The 11,403-nt window shown below is 39.9% G+C and overlaps 1 protein-coding gene across 1 annotated transcript; it reads left to right on the top strand.

The window, feature by feature from the left end:
• On the top strand, positions 1-5,932 carry DRP5A (Dynamin related protein 5A). Its single transcript, XM_008813939.6, has 8 exons — positions 1-562; positions 905-1,096; positions 1,195-1,401; positions 1,588-2,016; positions 2,120-2,347; positions 2,448-2,643; positions 4,422-5,088; positions 5,343-5,932. Exons 1-8 carry the CDS (start codon positions 200-202, stop codon positions 5,527-5,529), a joined length of 2,469 nt encoding a protein of 822 aa, XP_008812161.4. The 5' UTR covers positions 1-199; the 3' UTR covers positions 5,530-5,932.
• Positions 5,933-11,403: the final 5,471 nt, after the last annotated feature.

The following is an 11,403-nucleotide window of genomic DNA, read 5'->3' as shown; positions in this document are numbered from 1 at the left end:
TGTTCAGTATTTTTCCAGGCGCCACCAAGAGGGAGCAAACCGGGAAACGGAGCGCATCCCGGTTAAAAAGCGGCTTTTCAAACGAAAAGCGCAACGCGCCCGTCGACCGAAACCGGCTACTCCCGGTTCCAAAGGAGAACGGCTATTTCTCCCTCTCCTCTCCGCCCTTTCAAATTCTAAATCTCTCTCTGTGTCTCTCATGGCGAGCTCTACCCCGGTGAAGACTCCAAACCCTAAGACCCACTCCTCCTCCGCTCCTAGAAGAGCGCCGCTTCCCAACTCGATGGATTCCTCCGCCGCTGCCGGCACCGCGGCTGCCGATTTCAAGTCCCAATTCGAGGCCTACAACCGCCTCCAGGCCGCCGCCGTCGCCTTCGGGGAGAAGCTCCCCATCCCGGAGATCGTTGCCCTAGGAGGCCAATCCGATGGCAAAAGCTCGCTTCTCGAAGCCCTCCTCGGCTTCCGATTCAACGTCCGGGAGGTCGAGATGGGCACCCGGAGGCCCCTCGTCCTCCAGATGGTCCACGATCCATCCGCTCTCGAGCCTCGCTGCCGTTTCCAGGTGCTCTTTCCTCAGATCTTTAAGTTCATTACCTCACTAGGGTTTATCTGCTAGGTTTTTCTTTTAGGATTAGATTGTAGATTGATGCTTGAATCTGGTGTTAAAGGAAACCCTAGAATATATATTGGGGTATGATTTTACTTGTATTGGTTTTTCTGTGAGCACGCTATAGTAGTTGTGATCAAAATCTCTTTTCTATTGGTCTTAAATGACAAATGTGGATACTTAATTTCATAGATTTTGCATTGCAGTCATCGTTAATCTCGTTGCTCTATTCATAAAGATTGCATTTTTTGTATAATTGCTATAGTAGAATTATATACCAATTGCTTTAAATCACAGGAGGAAGATTCGGAGGAGTATGGGAGTCCGATGGTATTGGCTTCGGCCATTGCTGACCTTATTAGATCCAGGACAGAGGTGCATCTAAGAAAGATTCAAGCTGCAGTTTCTTCGAAGCCAATTGTGATGAGAGCAGAATACGCTCATTGTCCTAATCTCACGATCATTGACACCCCTGGTTTTGTTCTCAAGGTGCTTTTCTTGGCTGAAATCAAAAAATTAAAGAGATATCAGAAACTTATACCTCTTATTTAGAATATACTGGGTTACTCTCAATCCCCTCCTTGCAGGCAAAGAAGGGTGAACCAGAGTGTACACCAAATGAGATTTTGTCAATGGTGAAGTCCTTGGCAAGCCCACCTCATCGCCTTCTCTTGTTCCTCCAGCAAAGTAGTGTGGAGTGGTGCTCTTCACTCTGGCTAGATGCTATTCGTGACATTGATCCTGCTTTTAAACGGACAATTATCGTCATCTCTAAGTTTGACAATCGGTTGAAGGTATCATTGGATTACTTCTTAGCAGATTCGTTTCGTAGATCCATACCCATGTCTGTATGGGAAATTGTTGTTTTTTCATTTATTATCCTTTTTGTGTGTGTACGTTTGTTTCTTGGGTTATTATCCTTACAATTTGGTATAGATTGATCTCATAATGAAAACTAAACTGACAACAAATGCTTTCAGGAATTTACTGAACGGTGGGAAGTGGATAGTTATTTGAGTGCTAGTGGATACCTTGGAGAGAACACCCACCCTTTTTTCGTGGCTCTGCCTAAAGACCGTGGCAGCATCACTAATGATGAATTCCGCAGGCAGATCTCTCAGGTAGATGTGGATGTACTGCGCTATCTGCGTGAGAACATCAAAGGAGGATTTGATGAAGAAAAATATGGTTGCTATATTGGTTTCAACCGTCTCAGAGAATACTTGGAAGCTGAACTTCAGAAACGATACAAAGAAGCAGCTCCAGCAACACTTGCCTTACTAGAACAACGCTGTAGTCAAGTGTCCACAGAGCTAGCTCGCATGGAATCAAAGTTAAAGGCAACTTCTGATGTTGCCTATCTTCGGAGGAAAGCCATGTTACATGCAGCTTCTGTTTGCAGTCATGTGGTATGCACTAATGGGACCTTCCTTTTGTTTGTCATTTTCTGCTTAGGCTTAATACAGTTTATGAAAATTCTTTTGAAAACATTATTAAAATTTGCTGTTGAAGGGGGCATTAATTGATGGAGCAGCAGATCCTGCTCCAGAGCAATGGGGAAAAACTACCGATGAAGAGCAGTCAGAGAGTGGTACTGGGAGGTGGCCTGGTGTTACTATTGCAGTAAAGCCTCCTAACCATGCCCTCAAACTCTATGGGGGAGCAGCGTTTGAGAGGGTAATGCTTGAGTTTCGTTGTGCTACATACTCAATTGAATGCCCACAAGTATCTAGAGAGAAGGTAGAAATGAACCTTCCTTTGCTGGATAGTATATAAGTTTTACAGCAACTGTCTATTGGTCAAAGGTTGCTATATAATTTTCTTATATTTTTTGTATCAGGTTGCAAACATACTACTTGCTCATGCTGGCAGAGGTGGGGGTGGAGGAGTAACAGAGGCAGCTGCTGAGATAGCTCGTGCAACTGCACGGGCATGGATTGCTCCTCTTCTTGATACTGCTTGTGAACGACTTGCATTTGTTCTAAAAAGCCTCTTTGATCTTGCTATTGAGCGTAACCGCAGTCATGACTCAAACTGTAAGTAGAAATAATGCACTTAATATTATATGGTTGGTTAAAATATCAGAAATTTGCTTTCTATCTAAAATATTAGTTGTTTATATGTGGACACCATATATATTCCATCTTTTTGAGAGATCATGGGTGTCATAGAATGCATTTAATGTGCTTCAGATTATATGATGATTGGATTTTTGTCATAGCGACAAAATTACCTTCTACTTTTTTTCGTACTTAAGAGTGGATAGAAAAGTGAAGGGGTAATATATTAATTATTTTATAATGTGAGAGGGAGTAAGCTATTCGATCCCTTCCTATGGATAGATTTATCCTGTAATTGGGAGGGATATCCCCTCAAACATTACGACGAGATTGTAGACTCTCTCTCTCTGGGCCAAAAAGGCTGTTTGGCAGTGTTGCTGGAAATTGGACCCGGGGGCGACCACTGGCTGAGAAAGAGGAGCTCCGGCAAGAGTGGCGGGTGGCGGTACGTCAGCGGGCTGCGTCCTCCAGGGGACCTGCAAGAAGCTGGTGGCCGGGGTTTCCGGTGCTGGCCCTCCGATGGTTAAGTCAGAGGGGGCTTTTGTGGAGAAAGAGAGAATTTTGCATGTAGAGATTAGAGTTCGAGCCCCCTTTCTGAAGGGGGACGTTTCTCTTTTATAAGAGGGGTACCGGGTTACCTGTGATTCGACTGGACGAATTAAATGAGTTACCGTCATGATTGAGCATGATCGTGTAAATTAATGCGCTGCCGTGGAGGGCTAGACTGGAGCCATTGAGTTGTTGTGGGTGATCGGGCGTAGTTGAGTGAGTCAACTGGTTGCTGTGGGGGGCCCTGAGATTTTGAGTAGGCCGGAGATCCATAGAGACCACGCGCATTAATTGTTGGGTAAGCCGGAGATCAGTGGAGGCCATGTGCATTAATTGTTGAGTAAGCTGGAGGTCTGTGGAGGCCTTGCGCATTAATTGCTGACAGTAATGTCGCGGCATGGACCTTGGTCATGTCGCGGCATGGCTGATGAGCGAAACACGGTGCAGTGAGGTTTCCACAGGGTGTGGCCGCAACGTGTGAATGGCAAGGTCGACCTCCTGAGGTTGGCTCGGCGTTTTGAGGTCGGGGATGTCGAGGTCGGGCGCCTCGAGGTCGGGCTCCTCCAGGTCGGGCGCCTTCAGGTCGGGCGCCTCTAATCACGTGCCGGTGATGCGTTCACGTATTTCGAGGCAATCCGTTTTTTCCCCAACGGGCAGGATAAGGGAGGAAATAGGGGATTACCCTCCACTTACTCCCTATACAAACATGGCCTATGAGTTGCAATTTCATAAAAAGAACAAAGGCTGGAAGTTTATAAATGATGAGAGACACATGTACAACAGAAATTTTGGATCCACCTCATCTTAAAGAGAGGACTACTACTATTGCTTGTGCTTCTGCTCCTACACCTGGTCCTAATTAGATGAATTGACGCTTGTCTTTCCCTCTCTCTCTTTCTCTACATCCATAAGACAGTTGAATGCTAGATTATTTAAGGTACCCTTCCCCATCATGCAAAATGTACTACTACAAGGTTTATTGGTTTATTTAATCATGTCTAAAATCTCATATATGACATTTCAGTATTTTAGTTTGTATATAGTTGAATTTTGCTTGAACTTGAGTTCAAACTTGGCCGCCTGCATTGTTAGGAGTATTTACTGAATGTGTGCAAGTTGATTATTTTTACTTCTTTTCTTCTCTTTATCTGGACATATCTTTTTTCTCTTGAATTGCTATTAACAAATTTTTATGTTGAGTGTAGATGGGCGAATGAATGGTGACATGGATGGATATGTCGGATTTCTAGCAACATTGAGGTGCTCGTACAATAATTTCATCCAAGATCTCTCCAAACAATGCAAGCAATTGGTGCGGCATCACCTTGATTCAGTCACTAGCCCCTATTCCCAAGTGTGTTATGGAAATGATTTCCTTGCTGACAGAGGCAGATTTATCCAGTTTCCTGCTGCGTCATTTTCTCTTGACCTATCAGATGGTTCAATGGCACAGGATGAAACATCTGGTATGGATCAGGAGAATATACCACCAAAAGATCAACAACATACAACACCTGAGAAAGCATCCGAATCCAAGGAAGTGCTCAGAGAAAGCCAAATGACAGTTCCTGAGACACCGTCCCCTGATCAGCCAAGTGATGTTCATGGGGTTAACAAGAAGGAAAATGGGAACTTAATGGATATTGGTGGAAGAAAGCGACAGGCAAGAATAGCAACTAGTGGAAGAAATTTAGATGCTAACCGAAATCAAAGTACTAGTCTTTTGTTTCGTGCAAATGATGTTGGTTCAAAAGGAGGGTCATCATACTCTGAAATCTGTTCTATGTCTGCTCAACATTTTTCTAGAATACGTGAAGTCCTCATTGAGAGAAATGTGCCGTCAGCCTTGAATGCTGGATTTTTAACACCATGGTGGGTTTCTCAAGCCATTTTTGTAGTCCTAAAATAATAATACATGCATCTCATCTAACAATTCTCTGCTGCTTTTCTTCTCCTCTCACTATCAATCGTTCATTTATATGTCGAAACTGTTTGATAGCATTGGATCATGCATTATGCCTCTTATTAGAAGCATAACAAGTCACCATCCTAGAAAGTTCATAAGTATTCTCTTCTTGTCTGCATTATTCTTTATGCTGACTTTCATAATTTTCCATGCCTTGCAGTCGAGAGAGGCTATTTGTGGCAATTGGCTTGGATTTATTTGCTGTGAATGATGAAAAATTTATGGACATGTTTGTGGCACCTGGTGCAATTGATGCCCTGCAGAGCAAACAACAGTCTCTTCATAAGCGTCAGAAGATTTTGCAGTCTTGTTTGAATGAGTTCAAAAATATAGCTCGGGCACTGTGATGGAGTTCTTTTTGATTGGAACACGGAGGATGTATGTGATCTGCTTGCAAAGATTTCACCTATAGACTACAGTAAACTTAGCAATTTGGCAATTAAACCCATTAATGTGTCAGTTATTTCATGGAAATGTCATCTTTCACTGATTTTGATCAGTGCAGATGTTTCTTTGTTTGACTGCTTGAAACCTTGCAAATTAGAAAATTGAATACATAACAAAGATATGGAAATGCATCTTTACAATTTTAAGGTCTTGTCTTGTTGATATATTAAGTCTCAGCGGATGGATTTATCATTCTCTTATTTGTTCTGGAGAGGAGAAATCAGTAATAGCAAATGTAGATGTGATTGTAAGATGTAATCCCCATGGTAATAAATGTTTTACCTGTTATTGCATTTCTGGTGACATACCAAACGTTGGCAATAGGTTTGTAATCTATCACATGCTAATTATATATGGCTATGCATAGTAAACAAAAGATAACCGTAAGCATGGGATATTCTAGTAGAACACTTTATGCACCAAATGTGAGGCAATTCCTAGCATTGTGGTTTAAATGATACAACTACAATTCTATTTTCTTCATTGCTTATGTTAATCTGCTGTTTTTTACTGATACAGTTCATTACAATTTTCGGAACCTGAAATCTGAAATAGCACTTTGGTGAATTAGCAATGGTGCAGCATGCAAGATAGAATCGGGAGATCAAAATTTATGTTTGCCCAGAAATTTGGATATAATTTCAGCGGCCTTAAACAGGGCCTATGTAGAAAACACTCTAAACAGTCCAGCTGCCTTTACATTCTGACTTCATGATGGTGGGAGGGGTGTCAACTTATAATATTTGCTTTGATCATCCTTTTGGAAACAGTCTCTCGGTGGAACTTCTCAGAAAAACGATGATTTAAGATAATAGTTTTTTCATGGAGAATTTGACTTTTCCATATCAATCAGGTCTAATATCTGAAACAGTGTAAGATGTTAGACTTGTTTAAAATTTAAAGCCCGTGATAATATGTGGATAATGCAGTGATCAGTCTTTATGAAACCATTATGAGAACTACAATAGTTTCAGTAACAGAAATATACAATTTAACATGAAAAGTTAGACTGTAGGATGGGGTGTGGTTGTATGACAGTGCTCTGTAGTTGCTCGAGTGAAATGATCCTCTCTCATATCAATTAATTATTAAAAATCTGACACCGTAATTGGATGTTAACTTTGTAAAATTGAATCCAATAACAATATGTGGGTTATACAATGATCAGCCGAATATGAATAATTAATGATTTGAGAAACAGAAATTTACAATATAATATGAAAAATTAGATCAGTCATAGGGTTAGAAAAGTGCACAATCATCACTTGGAAGATTCTCCTCCCCACTGTGTTTATCACATTATTTAAGCATGAAGAAAACCATATTTGCATGTAGTTTTAAAAGAAACCTCATAGTTTTGTTCTTTTTAATACAAATATTTAAAATTATACCAAAATTATTTTCCATTTAGTGCAACTCTTTGATTAACTTTAAAGTAAATTGAGATAAAAACCATATTACCTAGTTTAGTTGTGTGCTAGCAATCCAGGATCTTGGGAGGGAGAACTGGGGATAGACCTAATCTTTGGCAATTTTTACACAAGTGGCTGCCCCAATACTCAAATCCGTGCCATTGCACTTGTCAGCCCAAGGCTTCACCATTCTATCAAGCAATGGTCCCTTGACCCTTGGAAGTAAATTGAGATATCCATTTTTTCCCCCTCGCAGTCAATTATTTTGGTGGTGCTGGACCAAGATTCATCAGTTTAAGTGTTGGCAACATTCAAGACAACATATTTTCCAGACAATACTCCTGGAAATCAATGAATGGAGGGGAAACATCGGTCCAAGAGCTCAGAACTGTTTTCTGGCTGTTTTATGATGTATATTTGGGTTGGAAAGATGAGAATACTTGGCAAGGCGTCAAGCCTTTAACACCTTATCTGTTTTGATGAATTTTCAAATTTATTAGTCTGATGAAACTATTTTCTGATAATGCAGATTTATCACAGAATCAGATGACGCTTAATGAATTCTAAGCAAGGTCTTCTAACTTCCAGTAAAGGAACTAACCTTTGGGGAAAAAATGGTTTTACACAGACACGCACACATTGAAAAAAAAAATGGTGGCTAGACATGCTTCCTTATTGAAGTTGCATGGGGTTAAGTTTGTCTCAAGTGTATCCAGAGTTACATTAATGTTCAATGATTTTGATTCTTTAGTTGCTCTCAGATTTTGCGAGCTAAATTTGCTGTAGAAAGACAAATTTTATTAATTTTGTTTATTTCTCAAGTTGCTTTTGACTTGGATGAGAAGTTTGGGTCTGGGTTCCGTTACATATTTGATGGAGCTGTTCATTTGTAGAAGGATAAGCATGTGAATGTTTCAGAAGCTATGCAATTTTTCCAGTTTGTTCTTTCCGAGATTTGATGTATCATGACCTGCATTTATTTATTTTTACTTCTGAATACAAGAGGTTTTTGATTGCCTTTTTAAAACTTGATTGCCATTTCTTGTTATGTAAATGTTTTTCTTTTTGTATACCTACACCTGAAGCACCTACACCTGAAGCACTATCAAGGATGGACACTGGTTTGATGTAAACATATGGTAATCCTGAAAAAGGGTCTACTTCCATAATCTATCAGCTTGGTAGATATTCTTGGCCAAAGATTTCATGCTGGTCACTTTGAGGGCCTATCAAACTAATTATGCTTTTCCAGATAGAGTTCTGACTTCTGAGCTATACCATCTGTTCAGGAATATTTGAACAACTGCTAGCATGATGCTTGTCATTATTTAAACTGGAGATGAAATGTCATTCATTCACTTGCTGTTTTATACTTTTACCAAAGGCTTTGTTCTCAGGAATTGGAACCGGAGTATCGTTTACCAATCCTTGGTGCATCAGGTTAATGTTATACAATGAACTCCAGAAAGAACCTTGTTTCCTTATAGTCACTGATTGCATGTTTTGGAAGAATTTTCCCCTCTTATCTTCCCTGCTACGCTATTGCTCTGAACTTTAAATATCATTTTTCTGTAATTAAGATTTCGTTTTCGTTTATGACTTTTCTCAACTATTTGTTTCTTTGAAGATTGTGAATGCTGAACATTATAACATCATGATTCGCCACATTTTTCTTGATTACCTTTCAGGATAACCCTGAAGTCCATATGATTGGACTTTCTATGCAATTATCAGCATCAACTTTTCAATTAGAGAATCACATTCTCCACTTCTTACTTCATCGACATTGGCAGGTGTAACTCCTGGTGTGATATTGACAGGATTCCAGAAACGAGTATGTAGATGGAAATTGGATTGGGCAGTGGATCATCCATTAGAACAAAGCCTAGGGTCCTCGCCATTTTCTCAAAGATCCTAAGATGATGGCTCAGGGCCATATCATGGTTGTTTGACATGCCTAGGTGCAACTTTAAGATCATGGGATTGAAGCTTTTTTCTTTATCATTAAAGTTGAGATTCTTGAATAAAATGTTTGAGTACTAATTGATTAAATTACTTGCTTATCTATTTCTTTTCTTGTTATTTTAAATGCACAATTGTGAGGATTCATGCAGGCATGTGTTTAGTTCTTCTACATTGGTTATTCACCGAAGAGATATTGGATACTTATACAGAACTAAGAAACTTAAAAATACTTTCTGACTAGTCTTTTTGAGTGAGGCTCTGGGTTGTTACAAATAGTATCAGACTAGATGTGACCTATGGCTCATGTAGATTAGGAGACATTATAGCATAGATTCGTTGAGGCTGATTATAGGCCGATCGTGGTGCTTGTGATTAGATATGAATATCAGGGTATGTGTTTAGTTCCACATCGGTCATTCGCTTGAGAGGTTGTGGGTTTTCACATGAATTGCACCTTTCTAGTTGAGGGATTAAAGTTAGCTTACACATCAAATGAGGTTTTTATAAGGTTGTTGAGACTGAAAGTAGTTATAAGAACTAACTGGAATTCAAGACAGCTAGTGTGACTTCAACCTGAAGGCTCCAATATTGGTTTCAATTTAGATGTGAAAAATTAAATTAAGTCCAGCTATTTCGTTTGTAGAAAACGCTCAGAAATTGACGATTAATTAATTGAAAACTAAGAGGATGAGGGACAGATATATAAATACGCGACAGGAGTTGAAATTTATTTTTCCACAAGAGATGGATGTTGCCGTTTTCTTTTATTTTGACGTGTTCAGAGCTCACACGGGCCTTTCAACTTGGCAACAGAGCTTCTTGCTTTCCGCAAACAGGTTTTTGGCATTGGATTCTCCCATTAGTACGCATAATAAATGAGAGAATAGCTTAATCCAACCAAAACGAGCATAAAGAAAAGAGAGCTAGTGTCTCCACCATTTCTGAGCATCAAGATGCTTCATCTATTTGCCTGGTCCCAATTGCCACCCCAAGAGTAGGGAGGAATTTACCACTACACAGTCTACAGAGGATGGATCTTTTGGAAAAAAAACGTAGAAAGGATAGATTTGGGGGGGCATTTTAAAGATAGTGCAGGTAAAATATTGGGTTGTTGAGGATAAAAATCCAAGTGCCTGTTGAACTTTTTCAAGGTTGTGGCCAATGAATTAAGTATGCAAGACTAACACTATACCATGAAAAATTAGGTGTTGTGTGGTGCTACCATTTACAATAGTATGAAATATTACTACAATTAGTTGGTTTTCTTCAGATGTCACCAACTGCAGGAACCGTTCAAGTACTTACATGCCTCTCGAAAAGTAGAAGTAATAAAAATATCAATGAGTTAAGATCTACGGAGAAACAGCGACTCCCTTCGGTAATGCCATCTTGGCTGAGGTGAGCTTGAATTGATTTGACGAGCTTTCTAGTCCATCCTGTACCCGATATTTTGTCCACAGAGCTCAGCTTTTGGTAGCGTTGGTTGTGTACTTCTTGTCCAGGCTCGTGACGATTTAGTCAAAGAAGATTTGTTGGTGAAAGGACTAGGATTATGAACATCATTAATACCATTTCCATGGGTTGGGAAAACTAATCAACAGGACTTGGTCTTAGAAAGAGAGAGAGAGAGAGAGAGAGAGGAGTGAGCAACAAGAAGTGATAGAATGACTAGAAACAAACATACGGGGTCCAGGCCAAGGAGGATTTGGTAATGAGCACCATCAGAGGGTTGCCAAAATTCAAAGTCTAGGCATCCCGACAGTAGTGGGTAGCTGGTGGTGTGACTTCTAGCATGCAAAGGTCTCCATCCTTTAGGTGCACAGTAGCCCCACATCAAATTGACTGTTTGACCTAATAGTGTTGAATACGATTATAGATAAAGAAGAGGTTGAGAGAGAGAGAGAGAGAGAGAGAGAGAGAGAGAGAGGAAAGGATCCATTCTAATGTGGACCCTCTCTTTGATAGGGAGGCGCTTGGTTGCATAAATGAGATGGCTGATAAGGATAGGATACTCAGTGCTTCTCAGGAAATGAGTTTGAACTCGCCTCACACTTCAGGCAGGGGAATAGTGGGATATTTTTATAACCAGAAATATCTCATTAAAGCTTTCACAAGGTCCCAAGTTCGCCAGGGTGTCTATAACATGCCTCGGAGAAACTGTTCCTTCATCAAAGATTGCAAGAAAAATATCCTTTGATTTTCTTTTCTTTTATTTTTTTTACATGTTTTAGAATTATGGTGGGATTGTCGACAATCAGTTTATAGAAATATTAAACAAATTAACCATAAATGTCAAACAGCTGAGAAGAAAGTAAGCCAAGTTTTTTTTTTTTTTTTTTTTTTTGCACCCTATCGTAAGTAAGTAAAAGGGAAAAGAAAATATTGATGATAATTGAT

Source organism: Phoenix dactylifera, chromosome 1 (genome assembly GCF_051530095.1).
Source record: "Phoenix dactylifera cultivar Ajwa chromosome 1, Ajwa_hap1_PhDact_Kaust_v1.1, whole genome shotgun sequence".
In the NCBI taxonomy this organism is placed as follows: domain Eukaryota; kingdom Viridiplantae; phylum Streptophyta; class Magnoliopsida; order Arecales; family Arecaceae; genus Phoenix; species Phoenix dactylifera.
This window is presented reverse-complemented; position numbering and strand designations above follow the sequence as displayed.